We start from the raw sequence: 23,060 nt of genomic DNA on the forward strand, positions 1-23,060 counted from the left end.
TGGGATGAAGCCTCTCTCACTACCGTTCACATTATTAATATGCTACCTAGTCGTGTCATCAATAATGACACTCCTATAGAAAGAGTTCTACACATCAAATCAGATTACACATCTCTTCGTGTATTTGGATGCGCCTGTTGACCAAATCTTCATCCCTACAACAATCGCAAGCTCATGTCTCGCTCAAAACTTTGTGTTTTTCTTTGGTATAGTGCACCACATGGGGGTGTCAAGTGTCTTGACATCTCTACTGGCCGTGTCTACATCTCTCATGACGTTATCTTTGAAATTCTTATTTTACCACCCCATCTCTCCAACTATGATCAAGGGGAAATTAATAATTGTGATGATCATATGTTGACTAACCCTCTTAACAGCATGCATGAGCCTTGTGATGATGCAGGAAATAGTAGTCGTGAAAATGGAAATAAAAATGGCGAAGAAAATAGCCCAAATGAGCCATATTTAATGTGTCGCAATCTGGGGAACAAATCCACCCGGGATCCGCGTCACCAGCAGACGCCAGGTCTACGTCACCAGGCGTGATAGGCACGACCAGTCGTGCAGGCACCAGCGACTCGGCGCCTACCACGCAGCAGCACCAGACGGGGCATGGCGCGTCCACTGGTCCACACGAATCACCGCCTGCCACCTGGCAGACTGCGGGTGGCCTAGTCCGCCCACGTTTTTCAGCCCAGTCATTGTAGAGTTAATACCACAATTGATACATAAACTTGTAGGGGTGGGAACAGATTCATACAAGAACTAAAAAACCCCACAAAACTAGTCCTCCAACTTGTCTGCTGTAACAAATTCATACAAAACAGCTATGGAGGCGACATTTGGCATGCCACGTTGGATTTTGGCACACTCCTTATTTTTACAAAAAGCCCCTCGCACTCTCTGTATTTGTGTTGCACGGTCGAATCCTTGACTACATCGCCCTCTCTGCATCGATTCCCCATTCCTAAATCCCTAGTTCCTCCCCCTTGTCGTTGTCCTCTCTGCCGCCAGGCGTCTCCGCCGCCCTCTCGACCACCCTCTCCGCCGGCAGCCGTCTCCGCCGCCCTCTCCAGATGAAGGGGTGCACATCATTGAGTGGGAAGCAGAGGCGTGGAGCAGGGGCGTCGTCGTCGTCAAGCCACCCTCTCTCGTTCAATGGATGTGACCTCGCCGGTGCCAACATGACGAAGGACGGCGAGCCTTGGGCGAAAATCACCGGAGAGGTGCGCTACATGGATGTCGATTTCTGCAAGGTGCGTGTCCCCCTTCCCCTCGCAGATTTGCTTTGGATGCCCATGAACTTGGGCTTTCCTGATGCTAACATTTGATTTGCTATGATGGTAGGGGACTGAAAACCTACCAGAATTTGACTAGGGTATACCTCAATCCTCTCCCGATGCTGCTTTCAATGGCACTGACAAAAGTGACCATTGTTGCCACTTACTGAACCCTGCGAGAAGAGTTTGCTCTGATGGATATGACTATGGGCGTAGATTTCTTGTTTGTCCTCGTGAGGTTAGTCAAGTGCCCAACTTTTGTTAAAAAATGGCATGTCAAAATGTGGAAAAAAGTGGGTTGAACAAATTGTTGCACTGAACAAATTGGTATTATGTGTTTTGCAGGGTTATGATACATGTGCTTATCTGAAGTGGGTGGAGAAAGAATGGCAGGGGAGGCCTAGGCAGGTGATTGGCAAACTTGCTGAAGAGAATGTGGCTCTTCAGAAATTTGTCTTTGACAAGGATGCTGAAATTCTGAGGCTGAAGGAAGAGAGGAAGGCCATGATCATGAAGCACAAGAAGGATATCAGAACTAGGGATAGGAGGGAAACTTGGTTAGCCTGTTTGGTCTGCTGCTCTGCACTATTGTATGGTGTTGTAGCATTAGTGATAAGAGGTTTTGTGTAAGTTAGGTAATTTAGTATTTGACGTGATGTGAGAGGTGAAACTATTTGTTATCAGTTGCTACTTGTATTGATTATATGAAATCAATGGTTACTATTATCTATGTTGAGTGTTGTAAACATTCCAAACTGGCAAAATTCTCTTATTTGACATGAAATCAGTGGCTTGTTCACTTAACTAAAATCAGTGATTCTCTTATTTGACATGAAAATATACTCATTTCTGTTAACTTAACTGTAAGAAAAATTCAGATCAAGCAAATTCAGTTAACTTAAAGGTGCAAATTTCAGTTAAGTTAACCATTTGGAATGGGCCCAGGGATATTCAGGTAGTACAGCTTGGCATATTTGGTAGAAAGTGAGCACCTGGTACATTCTAATTTTGGATGTGTGCACATGGGCACAACATGAGCAGAGAACATGCAGTTCAACAGCAGATCAACATGGGCATAGAACATGGAGTTCAACAACAGTTCAACAACAGACTGACAACATAGATAACAACAGTTGAACATCAACTACTCAAAATAGATAACTTATATGCCAACATATATATCAGCATACCTAACTACTCTTCAGCATCTTCACTGCTTCTTCAGCATCTTCACTGCTTCTTCAGCTGTTGTGGGCGGATGGAGCGGCACACCTTCTTCAGCTCTTTCTTCAGCGGCGCCTTCTTCTTGTTTTGCTCTGGCTCCTTCACCTCTTCTACTTCTTCGACCTTCACCTCTTCTGGCAGGAGCTCGACGTCCGGCAGGAGCTCGACGTCGATGGGCTTGTTTCTGCCACCCTCAACGGCGGCCGGTGCAACGAGCACAACCTCATCCGTGTCGTCGTCAGTGATGACAACAATCTCTGTCAGGTCGTCATCAGAGGCGTAGTCGGCATCATCGACTGGAGCAGGCAGCGCGAGAACGACACCGACGGCGTCCGCAGGGTCGCCGTCGAGGGGGACCAGGGCCAGAGAGGTGGTGGAGCGGTACATCCACCACCTAGCTCGCTGGTATGGATCCATGTTGAGTGTGCCCTCATGCATTGCCTAGACGAGGAAGGACAGCGGCGGCACTGTGAGGCATGTGGGGAAGGCACGCGCCTTCTCGCCGTCCGTCAGCTGCTTGGCCAAGCCGCGCGCGTGACTGAGCATCATCTTCGGGGTCGGGAACCAGGTGTAGACCTCTCTGATCTGCGCGCGGAATGACTGGTCGTCGCCGGCCAGATCCTCCAGTGCAAGCTTCCATGGCTCGATGTTCGCCATGGCGGCGGTGGTGAGTTGGGAGTGGAGGTGACGCAGTCGGCGGGTGGGGAGTGGTGAGTGGGGAGTGGTGGGTGGTGCAGTGGGTGGGTGAGTTATATTGATGCGGTGGGTGGGAACGCGAACTGTCCAGAATGGAGTGGGCGTCTCTGTGAAGAGTACAAGTAACTTTGTGCATCTAGCACTAACAAGTTCCTACTCTTACCGCACTGGCATTGCACTCTACTTCTCTGACCACAGGTCCTGGGTTCGAGACCCAGGCCAAACATTTTTGTATTTTTTTTATTTTGGGCATCTCCAGCACACAATAAGTGGAGTTCAGTTCACCCAAAATCAGTTAGTTCAAAAAAATTCAGTTAGTACACATGACAAAATTCAGTAAAGTGGAGGTGCAAAATTCAGGAAAATGGAGAAGTACAAGTAGATTACTCCATGTAGCACTAACAAGCTCCTACTCTTACCGCACTAGCATTGTACCCTACTTATCGAACCACAGGTCCTGGGTTTGAGACCCAGGCCAAACATTTTTTTTGTTTTTGTTTTTATTTTTTAATTTTGGGCGTCTCTAGCACACACAATAAATGGAGTTCACCCAAATTCAGTTATTTCAGTAGAATGGAGTACATGTGCTTCATCAACATATTCAATTACTTCATACATTCAGCAAATGCACAAAATTCAGGAGTTTACACAAACAACTCAAGTATATTGTCTGTCACCAAAAAATTCTAAATGTCATTGCCACAAAAAATAAATTCAGAAAAATGTCTTGCACTCAAAAATGCTGGCATGAAGTTCAGATATGAACTTCTACAGTTTAGCATGAAGTTCATTTATGAACTAAACAAACATCTAACTGTCACCCCAGGTGCATTCTGAGAAACTGGAATTTCTTCAGTTAAATTGAGATCAGGTATTGGCTCCCTTGCTCCATCTTCACCAAACATGAGCCTGTATGCTGGATAAGAGCTAGCTTCCCTCCTGTCTCTTCTCCCAGCCACTCCTCTGCCTCTTGCTCTACTCCCAGAAGATCCTCCTCTCTCTGTAGTGCCAGATCTCACTGTCTTTCCTTTCTTCCTTCCTCTTCCTCCAGTTGCACTTGACCCTGGCTCATCTGGATGTGGTACTATTGCAGCTTTCTTCCTTCCTCTTCCTCTTGCCCTCACACTTGTTGTGGCTGTGGTTGTGGTTCTTCTGGGAGGGATAGAATCCCTAGCTTGCACCACAAAAGCAGACTCTTCAGGAAGTGGCCCAGGAGGATTCAAGTGCACCTCCTGGCCTATAGTGTAGACCATACTGCTTCTGTCATTCATAGGATCAAGCCTAGGGTCAAGTCTTGTTGGCATAATATCCTGTAGTCAGAAAAACAGTTAACTGAAATCACTGTTCAAAGTCCTAATTCAGAGAAAAACAGTTAACTGAAATCACTGTTCAAAGTCCTAATTCAGAGAAAAACAGTTAACTGAAATCACTGTTCAAAGTCCTAATTCAGAGAAAAACAGTTAACTGAAATCACTGTTCAAAGTACTAATTCAGAGAAAAACAGTTAACTGAAATCACTGATTTAACCTGCAGAATTGAAGGATCTCCAACTTCATCATCATCTTCTAATTGAGCTTCTTGTTGCCTCATAAACTTGGCATGTCCTCTCTTGTTGTGGTCAGCACTACCACACACTAAGCAATGCATGGCCATTCCTTTTTTGTTGATGTAAACAGTTCCATCTTTCTTCTTCTTCTCTTCTGGTGTCTTTCTCCTGTTCTTTGCTGGCCTACCCATTTTCTTTGTGAAGACTGGAGGGTGGATGGGAATGCCATTCATCTTTTCCCAGCTTTTCCTGTCCCTCATAGGCATGATGTTGTGCCCATATGCCTTTAAATAGTTTTCTATGCTATAGCACTTGTGAACCAATGTTTCAGGGTCAATCCTATCAGCTCTACAATAGGCAATCACATGATTGCAAGGGATGCCATCCAATTGAATTTTTTTGCAATCACAAGTTCTTGCTGGAATATCCACAACATACTTGTTGTTGCCTGATTCAACACCATAAATGCCAAGTCCTGAATGTGTTGGAAAGCAGTTACCTGAGTACTCTGCATTCTTGTCCAGTTTCTTTCTAATCTTGGGGTAGATAAGTCCGGTCCACATTTCTAAAGCTTCTTTGTACTTTCTGTCATGCCTCACAGTAATTTTATGTGTTATGCATTCTAGCATTGATATAACACAAAGTTCTCTTGCATCCAAGATGTAGCTGCAAGAGAGACATAGTAAAGTTTTGTCAGAACTCAGTGACACTGCAAGATTGTGTTAAACATAACTGAACTTGTTTGCTAGAAAAGTGAACTAACTGAAGTTTACCTGTTGTACACCTTTGACATGTTGTTCAGCAAGATGTCACACTTGGGGAAATCTCTGAAGTATGCTTTCACCCACTGGTTGGGGGGCTTTCCATCCAACCAATTATATGCCTCCAAGTTCTGCCCTCAGCTTCTCTTTGTTCAAGGTCCACTTGTCCACATTAGTTGACCTAGCAATGGCCCACAACATATTCTTCAGTGTTTCTCCTTTGAACTTCTGGTGGAAGTTTTGATAAAGATGTCTAACACAAAATCTGTGTTCTGCATCTGGCCATATCTTCTCAACAGCATTGATCAAACCCTGCAAAATTAGTTCATAAACATGTGAGACAACAGCACCATATGGAAACATGCAACAGCAACATGTTTGGACAAATGGAACACACCTTTTGCTTGTCACTCATTATAGTGAAAGGGGAGGTGTTAATGATGTTTAAATCATTCTTTAAAGTGGTGAGAAACCATTCCCAAGAGTAAGTTGACTCCTCCTCCACCATCCCCATTGCAATTGGAAATATGCAATCATTGGGATCAATCCCAACAGCTGTAAGCAGCACACCCTTGTATTTGCTCTTCAGGTGACACCCATCAACAAATATAATTGGCCTGCAACCCCTCAGGAAACCTCTCTTGCAGGCATCATAGGACCAATATAGTGAAGATAGGTGATCTTTTGGAAGCAGGTCACCTATTTCCTTCACTTTGGTTGTGCAAACAATGAATTTGCTCCCTGGATTACTTCTTCTCAGTTCTTGTCCATAGTCCCACAACTGGCTGTATTGTGCTTTCTCATCACCATGTATGATCTTAAGTGCAGCTCTCCTGGCCCTGCCAAGCTTCATTCTCACTGGATTAAGCTTGAACTTCTGCTGAACTTTTCTTCCAAATGTACCCAAGTCCATGCTCTTGTTGTCTCTGAACTCATCCATAAATATCTCAGTCAGGTACTTTACTGTCAAACACTTGGAATCCCATGTTTTCTGACAGGTGTGCTCTCCATTGTACTCTCTGATGACAATGTTTCCTGTTCTATTGTCTCTAGATGCTTCCAACCTCCAAGGGCAATCAGGTTGACACACACCAATGAATCTCCCTGCCTCATTTCTAGCTTTGATGATTTTCACTCTGTTTTTGACTGTGTATGCAGTGACTGCTTCCCTTAGCTCTTTCATTTCTCCAAATACTTGCCCAACCCTGAAGATTGGGTTGCTCATGTCCATTTCTGCATTGAATGTTCTGAATGTATATTTCAGCTTCTCCAACTCATCTTTTGACAGGTTGAGCTCATCATCATCCAGTGGATCTTCCTCCTCAAATATCTCTTGCTCTTCTTCATTGTTGTCATTCAATGATTTTTCCATATTCTGAGCAAACAAATCATCATCTCCATCTTCACAATCATAGTCACTCTCATAAAAGTCTGAGTCAGTTTCATTCAACTCTTCTTCTCCATCATTGTTTTCAACTGCATTATCTGCATTCTCTGCATCTGCATCATGATCTGCCTCTGCATCCTCTTCTTCCATTGCATTATCTGCATCATGATCTGCCTCTGCATCCTCTCCTTCCTCTGCATTCTCTACATCATGATCTGCATCCTCTCCTTCTTCTTCATCCTCATTTCCATCTGCAGTTGGGCATCCTTTTAGTATGATCTCAGGATATAATGTCTGAATCTTGTTCTCATCATCAACTAACAAATCCAAAGTCTTGGCTTCTCTGCTGGACCTCACCATAGCAGCTATAACATCTGGATTGTCCACACAAAGCAAGCCATCACCATAATCTTTATCTGGCAAAATCCAATACACCTTGATTTGAGGGTCTGTAGGGTCATAGTCCATCCTTGCCAAGCAATACTTGATCATCCCCAGTGACCATGTGTCTGAATGACAGTAGTCAAAAGCTTCATGACTGCACCCAATGTAAGAGAACTTCATTTCTCCACCTATGCATTTCCCCAAGAAAATCCCATTGTGCTCGAACTCCACTGAGAAAAACTGGCTAGCTTCTCCATTTGTCACTGCAATAATTGACACATTAAATTTTCAGTGCACAACACATTCAACTATAACTAAATCATAGTTTCAACTGACAAAGTACAATGCTCAAACTCTAACTGAATTTGTACATGATTTTCAAACAGAAATATGTACCGAATATCAACTAAAAGACCACCCTTGCATCACAAAACAATAGTAAAGATACTGACTTTCATCTCAAAAAAAGCTTGTACTTTTGCCAAATAGGGAAAGTAAGCATTTTTTCACAGAAATGTCGACTAAAAGACCACCCTTTCATCAGATTTTACAGTGCATCTGACCTAAAGGACCCCCCTTTCCCTGTATGCTACCCAAAACCCTAGGTCAAATCCCCTCACATTGCCCTTGATTGAACCCCCGAATTCCCCAAATCAGCATCAAGAAACCCTAGACAAGCTCATGGAAACTACTTCCCCTACGAACCCTGGGGACGCACACAACGAACCCTAGTGAGCAGATCGACCCAAAATTCACAATACATCGGCATGATCGGCCCAAAATTCACAACCCATCGGCAGGAACAGGGGAAGCACAGGAGGAGGCAGAGGAGGCAGAGGAGTGCTTACCGTAGTCAGGAGGCCACTAAAGAAACTAGACCATCAATTTGGTTCTGTTTTTCTCACGCTAGACAATCAATAAGAATATATGGCACTAAAGAAAAACAGAACATGGCATTTGGTTCCCCCACAGTAAGGTAAAAGTCTTATTGATTGCAAGTAGGTTTTCATGATAAAAAGAAAGGCCGATGGAACCATTGACCTCTACAAGGCTAGACTCTTTGCAAAAGGTTTCAAACAACGGTATGGTATAGACTACGAGGACACGTTTAGTCTAGTTGTAAAAGCTGCCACCATTCGTCTTGTCTTATGTATTACTATTTCCAGGGGATGGAGCCTACGACAGCTAGATGTGCAGAGCGCATTTCTTCATGGTGTTCTGAAAGAGGAAGTGTACATGAAACAACCTCCTGGATTTGAAAACACACATGCACCCTCTCATGTGTGTAAGTTTGATAATGTTCTATATGGGTTGGAACAAGCTCCAAGGGCATGGTACTTCCGTCTCAGCAAAAAGATGCAAGCACTTACTTTTATTCCTTCAAAGTGTGATACCTCGTTATTTATTTATAACAAGTCACATACATCCATAATTGTTGTCATATATGTTGATGATATCATTGTCACAAGCTCATCTAATGAGGCAATAGTAGGACTTTTGAAGGATTTGAGTGTAGAATTTGCTCTCAAGGATCTGGGAGATCTACACTATTTCCTAGGGATTGAAGTGAAGCATCATAAGGATGGACTTCACCTCTCTCGGGAAAAATATGCAGCAGATCTCGTAAAAAAGGTTGTAAACCTACACTCACTCATTTATCTAGTACAGAAAAATTATCTCTCACTGAAGGAGAACTTATGAGTCCAGAGAATAGCACCAAATACAGAAGTCTAGTAGGTGCACTCCAGTATTTGACACTCACCAGACCTAATATTCCCTTTCCTATTAACAAAGTATGTCAGTTCCTTCATGCACCCACTATAGTTCATTTGACTGCTGCTAAGCGTATAGTCAGATATGTGAAAAATACCTTGAGCATTGGTTTGAATTTTAGCAGGTCATCTTCTACTCTTATCAGTGCCTTCTCTGACTCAGATTGGGCAGGATGTCTGGATGACAGACACTCAACTGGTGGGTTTGCAGTATTCTTTGGACCCAATCTAATATCATAATATGCAAGAAAGCAAGCTACTGTTTCCAGCTATAGCACAGAGGCAGAATACAAGGCACTGGTCAATGCAATAGCAGAAATCATATGGGTGCAATCCATCCTGAAGGAGCTAGGTATGAAGAGCACTAAAGCTCCATGTTTATGGTCTGATAATCTAGGTGCTACCTATTTGTCAGCAAATCCAGTCTTTCATGCCAAAACAAAACACATCGAGATAGACTTTCATTTTGAGAAAGAGTTGCAAATAAACTCTTAGACATTCGGTTTATCCACTCCAGAGACCAAGTTGCAAATGGGTTTACAAAAGCTCTACCTACAAGAAGTTTTGAAGACTTCAAGCATAATCTCAACTTGATGAAGTTGTGATTAAGGGAGGGTGTCAAACATGATGGCGCTCCGGATGGCTCCTCCGCTTCCCCCACCACCGTCGGAGCCGGATTAGATCGTCTACACCTCGTTGCCGCCGCCTTGTTGTGTTGTGTTTGTGTGGCCTCGGTGTTGGGCTTGTTGTGCTGCGCCCACAGCTGAACCTGGGCATCGTGTGTGACTGTGTGTCGGACTGGGTGCGGTGGCCTTGGGTGAGTGTGTGTTTGTATGGTTGGAACCTTGGTACTGTATGCTCGGCGGTTGCTTTATTTATAAAGCGGGGCGAAAGCCTTTTTCGGTAAGGGAGGGTGTCAAACATAATGCAATGTGTATGTCGTACAAATTGCAACGTGACAACAATATTTGGGCACGTAGGTTAGGAGGTTAGAGGCATATCTTATCTTCTGTAACAATAGCTCTATCTCTACCTAACTTGATTCCCAAATCTCTTCTGTAAAATCTTAACTGTATGCACTATCAGGGAGGTGAGCCCCTGCCTATAACACGTACGGCGTCCCCGCTCCATGAGGTAAGACGTTTTCGCTATCGCACAATCTCAACCATGATGAGGTGCTTAATCATATTATCCATCGGCAAGAAATACTCTTGTAGGGTGCAATATGTTGGTTAGCTAACATGTTTGTGACGATTGGCTAGATGATCCTGCCAATTTTATGGTACCACTCTTGGTTGCTGACGATGTAAGAGTGATTGCTAGCTTAGATCATGCTTGCTGTAAGTAAAGTTTGGCTTTTCGAGAGTTGCAAGATTAATATAGCAAGAAAATGTTCTGTTCCTTTTAGTCCCAAAGGATCCACGTGATTTGCCCACAGGTCGATCACCATTCAAGTGGATGTGCATTGGTGAGTGTCAAACTAAAATGCCATGTATTAAATATTGGAAATATTGAGTATGTTTAACTGTTTTTACCACCATCCCTGCCTCTCCACCAAATGGTGCACAGAGCCAATGTTCAACTGTTTTTGCATCATCCATGTTCAACATAGCACGTCATTAGTTGGTCAGTGAAACCAATATGGATGAGACGAGGATGGGGACATATTTGAAAGCTATTGAAGAATAGGGTTGGGTACTAACTAACTTGCTGCCTGGTTACAAGTTGTGGCAAGTTTTGTCTAATATTTAGGACAATACATGCAATCGACTGTATATAGTGATGGATTATCACCAACATTCTGTTAATCATGACACTTATTTCAAAATAAGTGTCATGGTTTTAGTTCAAATTTTGAACTAAAATCATGAGACTTATTTTGGGATGGAGGAAGTATCTTGAAAGCATGATCTTTCTTTTGTGTGGCTGGTCAGAGAAATCTTTTTTGTCTTGAAATCCAAGATATTTGCGTACCATCCGGCAGCAAATACACATGTGCACACACAGCGTTGGTGCTGCAGCGTAGGATATGCCTATGAACTAATTCATGCACATGCCATATAAGAGAAGCATTGCGGTCCCAAGGAAATCTTCTGTGCAAGTCTGTTGAACGCTTATCGTATCTTCATTCAGTTTGTCACGCCGGCGTCTTTGTGCTTGTCAAATTACCCAAGGAGTACATTGCAAGGACCAAGTGGACGGGACAATAAAGGCGTGGACAGACGTCTCCAGATATATACTCCCTCCGTTCTGAATTACTTGTCGCAAGTATGGATGTATCTAGATGTATTTTAGTTCTAGATACATCCATTTCTGTGACGAGTAATTTGGAACGGAGGAAGTATATATACTAATAATCAACCACGCCGCGATTCAGTTGGTTCCACAGTAGCAATCAGCTAGTACAAAGTTGAGTCATTTATTTTGGGACAAAGGGAGTAGTAGTTTCTCCTACCCGAGGACCAAGCGCTAGGCGATCAAAACATAAATATAAATCGAAGCAGAAAATGATAATGCAGGGTGTGTGTTGGAGAGTAATGCTGATGCAGCACCAGTGCGTTTCGAGCATGCGAGGTCGAGAGACCTATTCGCAGGACAGCCACTAAAGCATTGCAATTCTTACTGTATGCGTTTTGATCCCATATAGTTCAAGAGCTGAATGCTGCCGACACACATTGCACCTTTTAATAAGACTAAAAGAACTAGTACCGAATGATAGAACCGATACCTTGCTAAGAACATCATGATTACTACATGATGCGTAGCTCAACAGCAGATTCGAATCTTACCAACTATATATGGTGGGGCTTTCAAAAGAAATTGCTTCGCATGTGTTCATGACTAAATTTTTTGTTTAGATGCTCCTGTAAAATCGCAATTGTAGCGTTGCATGATAATATCAGTGCAAGTGGTTCCCCGTTGTCAGGTCAACAAGGGGGGTAACATACATACTGATCTACTCCGGATGTTGTTCCAGCCATAGCTTCCGATTACAAAGAACTGCCTTTGTAGAACAAAATTTGGATGCTCAGCTCAAAACTCAAACAAGTACTCCCTCCGTTCCGAATTACTTGTCTTAGATTTGTCTAGATACACAGGTATCTAGCACTAAAATTAGTCTAGATACATCCGTATCTAGACAAATCCAAGACAAGTAATTCGGAACGGAGGGAGTAGCTCCAAAATGATTGAGGATTGGATCAAAACCAAATGAAGAGGTGCCCTTTTTTGGCACCTGGGTCCGACCAACATGCCACATGAGCATGTTCATGTACATTTGATGCTTCTTTCAACTGTACAAGTTAAGGGAGGATACCCCTAGGATTGCGATTGCTGAGTCCAGGGATATTCGGCAGGCCAGTGCCATACTCAGACAGGCTGTAGCCCCTCTCAACCTTCTCAGCTTCAAGGGGAAATTCCTCGAGCGTCTGAAAAAATACAAACATCAAATGGATGCTCGACACATAAGTTGACAAGAACATCTAGGAGAGGAGTAAATACCCTGTGTGCCTGTTCAAGAACTTGGAGCGTTTCTTGAATACGCTGCCATCTGATAAGTACTTCATCTGTTTCCCTCAGCATGTCATCAAGTAGGCTCTCCCTGCACACCAGATCGTCATTATATAATGATTCTTCCAGATAGAAAGTAATCTGAAATTTACGATTGGGTTGCTCGCTAGCAAGTACATAAACCAAAGTGCAAGTCACCTGTACAGTTTCCGAATTAGAACGTTGTGGAGCTCCCGCTTTGTGTGGTTCACCTTAAGTAAAAGATCAGTCAAAACGCCAGTGTCACCAATACAGACTACTTTGGAAGTTAGATTTTAATTGTAACACTAATTAACAAGTAATGATACTTTGCTTGGCACAATGACCAGCCTTGCTGGAACTTTATGACTTTTAGCAGCAAATTTTTAGTTCATGCAAGAAAATGTCTAGGTAGGGACAAAAAGAGACAAGTAAACCTCTCTTGAGAAGTAGTTTTTGTCTTTGATTCAGAGTATGCCAATATTACATACATCTACACCAGGAGTTATATATTATAACGTCCGCAATTACCATCCCAGTGTTTTTTATTTATATATATAATTTGACTGTTGGAGGTATTTTTTTTAACAACAGGTATGTTAAAGCTCTCTAACAATTGGAGCAAAGAACAAATAAGTCAGTAGAATTATATGGCAAATTCACCAATAAGTAGGTGGTCAACAAGGTATCTTTAAGACTTTAACAGGTATCACCACATTGTAGACACTAAACTTACCAAAAAATGCATTATAGCTTTGGGAACCGCATCCTCAATACTCTTTCTGACAATGTCATAGTAAGATTTGACCAAAAGCTTCACAATAGCTATCTCTGTTCTGTCCCGGTCAGTCTTGTTTTCTGATGGTTTCAAGGTGCTAGGTGGCTAGTAAGAACAAGGATAAGAATTGAAGATGAAATATGAAGTCCTGATGAACTACATATTGCAAAGCTCACTTGTGATAGTAAATTCACCTCTCTTAACCGAATCATAGAGTATAAGCTATTGAGGCTGTAAACTCGTGGATCTGACATGCTTGACAAACTCCCACCAACAAGTGAGTGACCATTCTGGCCTCCACCTGCCACACTTGTTCCTACATTGATTGTACCAGATTTCAGATCATAGCCCAAAAACATTGTCCCAGATTTCAGATCATATCCCAAAAACATACTCCCTCCGTTCCAAAATAGATGACTCAACTTTGTACTAACTTTAGTGCAAAGTTGGGTCATCTATTTTGGAACGGAGGGAGTATCTCCTTATATACAACCGCAATAATTGGCAGAACTGTTTGATATATTGTAATTTGCAGGTATTGAACACTTCAACGTATAGAACTTGCAGGTACTAAACACTAAGACAAGTTCGAATATAAACAGAACATATTTTGGGCCAAAGTCTATAATATCGAGGCTGTGTCTCGGGTGGCTCCAGAAAGGATGCACGGGATACATGGAACAACGATGTACAGTGTGCTAGTTAAATGCCCCCAGGATTTATTTACTTCTTATGTATGTCTAAGTTGGCCTTTCTCATCAATCATTGCTGCCGTTCAAAGGTAGATATCATTATATACTGCGCAGACGAAGTTAGAAAACTTTGACCAACAATGCCCAAAACATATTAATCAGTAGATTTTTCATATAAAAATACAAACATGTCATTATATTATTACGTAATTTATAACTAGGTAAAGTAATGGGCAACAGTGTGTATTGGGTAATGATCAATGGTGTGTACTGGAGACTGGGTGCACTTGAATTACTACCTCACGTAGCATAGCTACACAACATTCATCTAGCCCGTTTAAGATGGCCCATAGAAGCAAGGCTCGTTGTTCAGTTGCATGAAGGCTAAAATGCAGAATATACTCTTTTTTGGGGAAAACAAATGTAGAATATACTTTGAAAAGTAACTAATCAAACTTCCTCGGCAACAAAATTATCTATAGGTAGATGGGACGAAAGCGGGTGGTGCGTTCACAGCAATGACGCTCTAACACATGCCCTGATGGATGGTGGTCAAGACAAAGAAGCAGTCCGGATGACCACAACTCCACTAATCCAATACTGCTGTTTCCATGGTTGCTCATCTCCCCGTGCGGGAGACTTTTTTTTCTAAAGGGCTTGTATTAATTACTAATTAGGCAAAAGTTGCAGGCTATATTGCCACCAAAGCTATATATTTTTTACCAAATGACCAATCTCGCTTGGAAAGACTAGGATTTCCCTTGCCTGGGATCCAAACATACTCTCTGTCGAAATCTGAAATGACAAGTAAAAGATAATGGAGGTAGTATTCAGAAATATGATAGTTTATATCTTATATGGGCAATCCAATCTCATCACTTAGCAAAAAGGATGAGTCGAAGTTCCCAACCGAAGGGTATTCACATCATGTGGCTTCCCAGTGAGTAAATGTTTCTCCACAAATAGATTTATAAACCAAAGGCATACAGGTGGGTCGATTTGGTCATATCATATTGTATTTCAACTTCAGATCATCAGAAGATTTTTCTTTTGTCCTGGAAACAGCCTCTTACAGAAATGTAGGGAAAGGCTGCGTACTATAGACCCAAAGTGGTCGGACCCTTCTCTGGACCCTGCGCAAGCGGGAGCTACATGCACCAGGTTGCCCTTTTTTTTTTTGTATCGTATGAATTGCCAAGCAGGATTCAAATTGCCTGCGTTAACCTGTCGAAACAGCTAGGATTAAGGACAGGTTATACCAGCCAGGTGCAGCAGTGACTCGTTAAATTCGTGTTAAACCACTATGTGGCTAACCATGGGCAAGTTTGGGCGATTTGCACATCTGAATATCACGTCTCAACAAGCAACTGGTTATTTTCTTCTAAACAGGAAGTGAACAGATGGTATTATGAATACACTGATGCAGCAGTGCATGGCGATTAGCCAATCACATATATGTCCAGTTCTGACAGGTTGGGCCATGTGATCTAGGAGTTAATTCATTGGTACCCCGGCTGCTCAACGCCTGGCCTGGAGCTCGTTTGGTTGCATCCTGGAGAAGCCTGGGTAAGCCTGACCTGGATCAACCGGCACCTTGGTTAGCCTGAACCAGGTCTTCCCAGTTCAGGCCACTAGGCCAGGTTTCAGCTGGAAGATGATGATCCATGACCCCGAATCCGCCAGCACCAACCATAACCAGCCAGGAAATGGGAACTTAAACCTCTTAGACATATTACTAGCAAATGAACAGTGCTTAGTTATTCATATTATTATATAACTGGTTCAAATATGAAATCAAATGAGCTATCAGGAAAGCATGACCCAAATGCAACATCATATGAATTCAGTGCAACCCAGATTGACATCGTGCTTGCACAGAAGTTACAATGATAAAAATCTCCAGAGCAGAGAAATGCAGATCAAGCATACTTGTATAATTACAGCTACACTGGTTTACCTGCATCTGTATCAGGCTGAAATCCCTGGTCAGCAGAAACACAAGACAGAAAATGAAGTTGGGTAAAATTGTTAATATCATGTTATAACACATCTAGAAAACAAATTTTGAAACAGTAATAAGATACTATTTGAGATCTGATAACCTTCTCAGCTATTGCTCCTCTGGAAGTATCTCTTGCAAAAACAGCACGTGACTTTTGACCTCTTTCAGATTTGAGCTGTAGATTGTTCTCAGTAGAAGATTTTAGCTGCGCCTCAGAACTTATACCAACACCATCCTGCAATAAGTGAAGTGGAAAAAAGATGTAACACCTCCCCTCGAGTCTAAACAAAATCAAATGAGCTTAGCAACTAATTAGAAATGTTGATGTATGTCAAGTACCATCTTCTAGTAATCTGCAATTAGATGACATGTATAAAACACACAAGTTGATTCTTTGTAAATTCGCTAAACCTTGTGGCTCAGATTGATTTATACCCGGCTTATGTTTACTAGCAATTGTACATGTCGAATGCATGTTTCTCAGAATATATATTGCATACACATAGAAAGTATATGCTAACAATATGAGGACAGCCATATTTAGGCCCTGTTTGGTTCGGCTGTGGATTTCTAAAAGCAGCTGTGAAAAATCTGATGTGAAAAAGATGTAGGTCATTTGGCAAACCAGCTGATACAGCTTTTTCAGATTTTGGCCCGCAGCGGAATCAGATTTTGGAAAGCACGTCCTGAGCTGCTTCAGCTTTTGGTTCAGATTTTGGCAGCGGATTTCTGGAATCGGATTCTGCTGGGTTCGCCCTTTGGTTCAGATTCTGCTGCGCGGCAGCGGAATCTGTCGATAAAAGCTGAACCAAACAGGGCCTAAGATACAAGTGTACTCACTACCAAATTATTTCTTATCTTACAAACTACTCGAACAAAAAATATCACGCATTAGGCATGACCAACTATCTATACCAACATCTAGATCTGTATTTTCTTGTCGCCTTGACGTCTGTTCGCCCCAGTCGAAGATAGATCAGAATTTGGTCCTGGGGCTTCTGTTATATCTTAATTTTATTAGTTGTGTCAACAATTCTAACTAATCATGTAGTAATTCAAACAAAATCAAATTACTTATATTATTGTGACAATAGTAGTAGTTGACTGTGCTAATACAAAAAAAAACTCAACACTAAAAATTCATGTTTTCACTCTTTTTTAGTGAAGTGAATTCCGCGAGCATGCTGACAGTATGTAATCTGTCAATACGATTTTGACATAGAATTATTCAAGTTAGGAACAATTTGTGTATGAACACAACTTCCATCCACATTGATTCCAGAGCCATCATGCGAGTTGACCTACTCCTTTCAATTAATTGTTTTCTTCAAAAGGAGCGGTTGCGGGTGTCGTTTACTATTGAATTCTTAGTGACATTAAAAAATTGATTAGTCATGCTAAAGAGAATAAAACTACTCCGCGGATAGCACCAGCAGAGCAGTCGAATGCAAAGGTTCATTGTTGAAGGTACATCCCAGTCATCCACATTGGACTTCTCCTTTACGTTATTCCGGAATAGATACAAAATCTGAGGTGGAAAAGATGTTACCTTATGAACCGATAGTGAAGTTGGTCCTCTCGAAGATAGACCTTCGTGCTTAGCAAGTTCAACAACCTTGCTGCCTCCAATAAAGCTTGAATGTGAGGTATTTATGTAATCCATCTGTAGAAATATTTGTATAATTGCATATAAGAAAATAAACACAAAAGACAATAAAATGGAGCTATGTGCACAAGCGAATAACAAATCAAGACAGTCATTAGCATCTATCTGCAACCCCAGTGTCAAGTACCAATCCACAAAGTTAAAAAAAAAAGGTTCTTCATTGGAATAGATAACGAACATGTAACTACCATAACTGAAACCAGAATATAACATGGGAAAACATGAATTAGATTGTGAAAAAACTAAATACAATTACAACTGAGATAGATCGTCATAATGCTGAGCTCATAATAACCTAACTTGTTCAACAGTATTTAAAACATGACTGGTAATAAATGCATAAATAACCAACTTTTGTTAGGATACTCAAGACTGTATCCTTGCATTAATACAGGGGACATGAGAACAGTGGGACCCTTAAACCAGAGTGACAGGTTATAGCAGCCACATTGTTAAAAACCAGCTTCTTTGCAAAGCATATCCAATAGTGTAAGATGAAAGCAACCAATTGTTTAATGGTTGGTTACTTTAGTTGCAGGATACTGTGGATAGTAAACACCCCGAAAATTAAACTTTACTATTGGAGAAATCCAATGGTTACTACCAATTGGCAAATAAGAACTCAGAATATAAACACTTACCTCCATTTCAATAATATGAGTTATCATTGTCTCCGCAGGTCGAAGACCATCTCTCAAGAAATTGCTAACTGATTCACCCATCCGTCTTTTAAGAATTGGGTATTTCTGCAGCTCACTAGTTAAGCAACCATGGCTAATCTGCATTATTCAGGATACCTTATAACTAACGTAAATAGAGGTTGATAGGAATAATATAGTTACGTGTACATACTTTGACTAACTCGTCATAGATAAATTTGGCACACTGAAGACTTGGATCAAGCAAACGGCCTATCTGCTTTCGCACAAGAATCTCAAAAGGCACCTACAATTTATAATAGAAAAAAAAACATACTTCTGAGCATGGAGGAGTCCAGTAAGAAGACATTAACTGGAATAACAAAAATTTAACAAGAAAGGATTGCATCATCCAGAGAAAAGGTAAACCTCTGGCAGAAACATAGCACCCTTTGGACCGTCAGAGTTCTGTATACTCGTGCGGATATCTTCATCGCTTATATTCTTGCAAGGGTCAATTTCCTTCATATAGAGTAAGTAACTAAGAAATGTGACCACTAGATTTATCACACACAAAAAAGGAAATATGTGAACCACAAGATGAAACAGGTGAAAATTATGACACATACTGTTGCTAAAATGATGGGAATTTAAAATGTAGTTTGTAATGCCATATAGCTATATACGAAAGTAACACTAGCACGAGGTAATTGTTTCTGCCCAGAAACTAAAATGATCTGCAGGAAGATATACTAGTTTATTACAGTGCACAACTTTTTTCCCTACAGCATGTTGATATAGGGGCACAACATTTAAGGCAGAAAAATACTATAATGTGACTATGGAGAGCAGAACCCTTCCTGAAAGGGCAGATCTCAAGAAAATTCTCTGGTAAGGCATACTAAACTATCACAAGAAATTCCCAAAAAAGATAGAGGTCATCACCAAAGAACCAGCCATTTCACAAAATGCAAAATCAGTCTACATACAAAATAACTAAGGAAAAATCACCAGAATAACTTAATCTAGAAAATGGTAGAAGTTGCTGTTCGCTGTGAATTTGTATTTTATTTTTATTTTTTGCCACTGTGTAGGTCAGTTTATGACATGAAGTTTATGTCAAAGCATCACTTCCCACATTTATGCTCTCATAGCACCCACTAAAACCACTTAGCTCATGTAGTATTGTGAACAACATGGAGCCCAACTGACAAGCAGCAGCAAAGCGCTAAGGAGGCAAAATGGAACCTCCATCGCCAGGACCTGTTCCGCTCACTGCCAACCGCCCGCATCACTATTACACTGAAGCATCAACTGCTGCACCATGTTCCCAGCTGTGTCGCCCTGCCATGCTGCCCAGTAAGCCCAACTGTGTATCTAGTGGGTTTGCAGCAGCAAGGGCTTTCAGTTGTGACTAGATTGAGATTTTAAGCATGCGCTAACAATAACTGATGCATGCAGTCATTTTTCTCAGCAGCTGGCTGATGCATTACCAAGTCCAGGACCAGGAGTAACATATGCATGTGCTTTAGGAGTAGAAAGAGACACTCGCTTGTTTTTAATGAAGCAAAGGGGTATATTTGGCGGAGTGCTAGATGAAGCATAATTCTGTAACTAGTGAGTAGTATTTTTGTAAACTAGTCCCAGGGAGCACTATTCTCATTATATGCAAATTTAATTCTCATATTAACACACAGTGAACTGTAATAACATGGATACATGTCTGCTGTGTAAATATGTCAAGCTATTGCTTTTGCAAACCTCCAAGCTTTTGACAAAAATTGACTGAAAAATGTAGTGAATTCTTGCTCCACCAGAAAGCTGATCTGTTGACACTTTATTTTTTCCCTCCACCATCGAAGAAAAAGCTGAAAACATGAAGATATTATTAACATTAGAAAAAGAATAGCATTGGGAAAATCAAACACTTCACAAAATAAGTTCTTAATATTCTGACATCTAAATTGTCATGTAACTAAAAGAGTTCCACAACGGTAAAAATAAACAAGCAAATGCTTTCTAGACAGTTAAGATAATTTAAAGATATAAGTACTTTTTCTGAGTTTTGAACTGATTATTGAATGGAACCGGACTACGAAGGATTGTTGATTGAGTCACCATAACAGCAATAGTTCTTAAAAATAGCAACAAAACAAAAATTAGTAAGTTAAGGTTTTACAATGAATGGAACAGATCATTCTTCCTTACCTTCACAATATTTTCCCAATATGTTCAATAGTTTGACTCCCTGACCAGCCTGCATATCGAAGACCAGAAAGGCAGGGTTGAAAAGTAAAAGAAAATGACACTAGAAACAAACCAACATGTGCGTGAAACAAGAGAAGACCAGGTAAATATATAGTTACTAAGAAAAACAACATGCATAAGGGAGTCAGGTGTGATGCGTCATGTATGTAGTTCAACAGAGCATGACATATGATAATTGTAATAACTAATAAGTGATTCTCATGCCAATGCATATAAGATATAGCAAACTCTAAACTATGCACAGTTAAGGCATCCCAGCAATAGACAATTTCCATCATAAAGCAGGTATTCACAATTTATACTTATGTAATATCAGTATAATTACCGTCGATTCTGCCGTATCACCATATGCAGCATGTTCCTTGGCAACTGCTACCAACTGAGCATTTATTCGAGATTTCAAACCTGGAAGCATATCTGTGATGTGCTTTAGTAGAATCTGCAAATAAGAGCCAAGAGTTGCAATGATGAGGTGCACAGATAGAATCATTAGATGTATTAATATCACTTATGGAAGCATCATAGACAGTGTCTATGGATAAACGAAGGTGCCCATAGATAGTGCATCAATACATACGGCAAAGGCTTGACCTTTTTCAGCAAGGCGTTCATTAGTTACTATTCAAGAAGTATTATATTTCATTCACTTAAAAGTTTTGTTAACCACACCAACTTTTATCAAGTTAATCTCTCAGTTACATGCTAAAACTAGAGGTTTCAACTTAAACATGAAAAATCATTCATTGACCCACTATCTTGCAGTAAATTGAGAATAATTCATCCTAGATCAGATTAGGGTCAAAAAAACATTTCTCCTGGAGCCTGAGTATGTTGATGTTTGTTCAGGATATTATTCGTAAGTGAAGTACAAAGAGATTAAACACATAAGCAACATAAGCAATACAGGGGCAAGAAAAGTACAACTAATACTTAACAGCAATGTGTCAATACCATATTTAACTTCTTGGCCAATTGAGGAACACCACAACATTGTGAAAGACCATGATAAGCCTGTTAAAAGAAAAGAAAATAAATACAATCAGACACAGCTTATAAGAAAATATGCCTAGTCACAATGGATAGTACTGCTGCAAGAAAATTCACAGGTTCCAGGCATACAGGTAGAGTCGAGAAAAACTTCTCCTCAAAGGCAAGTGCATCTTTGATGCTTCGGTTAAAGTTGATGTCCTGTAGGAATCATCCACTTGTGTTAGATTAGAAGTTAGAACAAATAACTTTATCTATTTAGGCAGTAGTAGCATTATCATTAACTGCTAAGATCCAAGTTTAAATAACCAATTGAATTCACTACCAACACATATCAAAAACTAAGAAGTTAGAAATATAACAGCACAGCACATGAGTTTCTTGTCGTGTTTTTATGAGAGAGAGAGAGAGAGAGAGAGAGAGAGAGAGAGAGAGAGAGAGAGAGAGCAATCAGAACATGAAATTCAAAACGACAAACAAAATTATCAGGGTTTGTGGTTTTGCCTCGGAATATACCTCTTGGCTGCGATTCACAATACCTACATAACCAAGCTTGAGGGGGATTACATTTCCCAGTAAAAAGTTACGAGCATCAGTACCCCTGTCCATGATGTCCAACTAAGGCCATTGAAAAACAAATCAAAATTGTCATCACAGAAACAGAGTAAGGTAACAACTTTGCAGTATTAATTTTGTACACACATTAATACCTTGGTGATAACACCAATTGTACGAGATCCTGCCAGAAAGACAGCAAACAGTTAAGTTTACACTTCTTAGCTACAAGGAACTTCATAATAAATTATTCCATAGAGTTGCTTAAGTACCATCAGGATCACCAAGCCGTGCCAGTTGAAGAGCATCAGAATTGGCTAAATCTGCATTTGCGGGTGAGACGGCCAAGATAATGCAGCTTGGATGCTTGATGTATTGCATGATCATTGTTCTTATTCTTGACTCAATATCACTAGGCTGATCTCCGACTGGAACCCTTGTAATTCCAGGGAGGTCAACCAAGGTGATGTCAATTACATTTGGTGAGAAGATTTTCAGACGGATCTGTTTGTCAGAGACACCTTTGTTACCTCCAGCTTCTTTGTCCGTTTCCGACTGAAAGCAGGCAATATATTTCTCTCGTGAGAACATTATGAAGGCATGCAATTAATAAATAATACAGTTTCAAATATTACTTGAGAGGTGCTACAAATAGAAAGAGTGGAATAAGATGAATAGAGGGGGAAAATCAGTGTCTCTCAAGACTAAGATAAACAAAACAGAAGGAACAAAGTAAAATATTCAGGACTTAAATGTTTACTAATACAATGAAAACTTAAGTTAGACAAGAAAAAAATAGACATATAGACAAACACTGCCTCCATTCCAAAATACATTATGTTCGTCCTAGAAAGCCTGCAGTCAAACTTCTCTACCTTTGACCATCAATTGCCGCG

At 40.9% G+C, this 23,060-nt stretch overlaps 1 protein-coding gene across 1 annotated transcript in view; it reads right to left on the reverse strand.

Annotated features, from left to right (window-relative positions):
• Positions 1 to 11,928: 11,928 nt before the first annotated feature.
• Positions 11,929 to 23,060, reverse strand: part of LOC119354942 (dynamin-related protein 3A-like) — a 12,645-nt gene continuing 1,513 nt past the window's right edge. The window contains exons 2-20 of the mRNA XM_037621710.1: positions 22,437 to 22,719; positions 22,320 to 22,348; positions 22,126 to 22,227; positions 21,742 to 21,810; positions 21,574 to 21,633; positions 20,948 to 21,061; positions 20,563 to 20,611; positions 20,116 to 20,222; positions 18,784 to 18,876; positions 18,569 to 18,661; positions 18,358 to 18,495; positions 17,600 to 17,713; positions 16,151 to 16,285; positions 16,006 to 16,030; positions 13,551 to 13,672; positions 13,315 to 13,461; positions 12,759 to 12,811; positions 12,552 to 12,651; positions 11,929 to 12,478 (exon numbers count right to left, since the gene is read on the reverse strand). Coding sequence (XP_037477607.1) covers positions 12,353 to 12,478; positions 12,552 to 12,651; positions 12,759 to 12,811; positions 13,315 to 13,461; positions 13,551 to 13,672; positions 16,006 to 16,030; positions 16,151 to 16,285; positions 17,600 to 17,713; positions 18,358 to 18,495; positions 18,569 to 18,661; positions 18,784 to 18,876; positions 20,116 to 20,222; positions 20,563 to 20,611; positions 20,948 to 21,061; positions 21,574 to 21,633; positions 21,742 to 21,810; positions 22,126 to 22,227; positions 22,320 to 22,348; positions 22,437 to 22,719 — 1,959 coding nt within the window. The 3' untranslated portion in view covers positions 11,929 to 12,352. The remainder of the gene's footprint in view (positions 12,479 to 12,551; positions 12,652 to 12,758; positions 12,812 to 13,314; positions 13,462 to 13,550; positions 13,673 to 16,005; positions 16,031 to 16,150; positions 16,286 to 17,599; positions 17,714 to 18,357; positions 18,496 to 18,568; positions 18,662 to 18,783; positions 18,877 to 20,115; positions 20,223 to 20,562; positions 20,612 to 20,947; positions 21,062 to 21,573; positions 21,634 to 21,741; positions 21,811 to 22,125; positions 22,228 to 22,319; positions 22,349 to 22,436; positions 22,720 to 23,060) is intronic.

The sequence above is a fragment of the Triticum dicoccoides genome, chromosome 2A, assembly GCF_002162155.2.
Source record: "Triticum dicoccoides isolate Atlit2015 ecotype Zavitan chromosome 2A, WEW_v2.0, whole genome shotgun sequence".
Taxonomy (NCBI): domain Eukaryota; kingdom Viridiplantae; phylum Streptophyta; class Magnoliopsida; order Poales; family Poaceae; genus Triticum; species Triticum dicoccoides.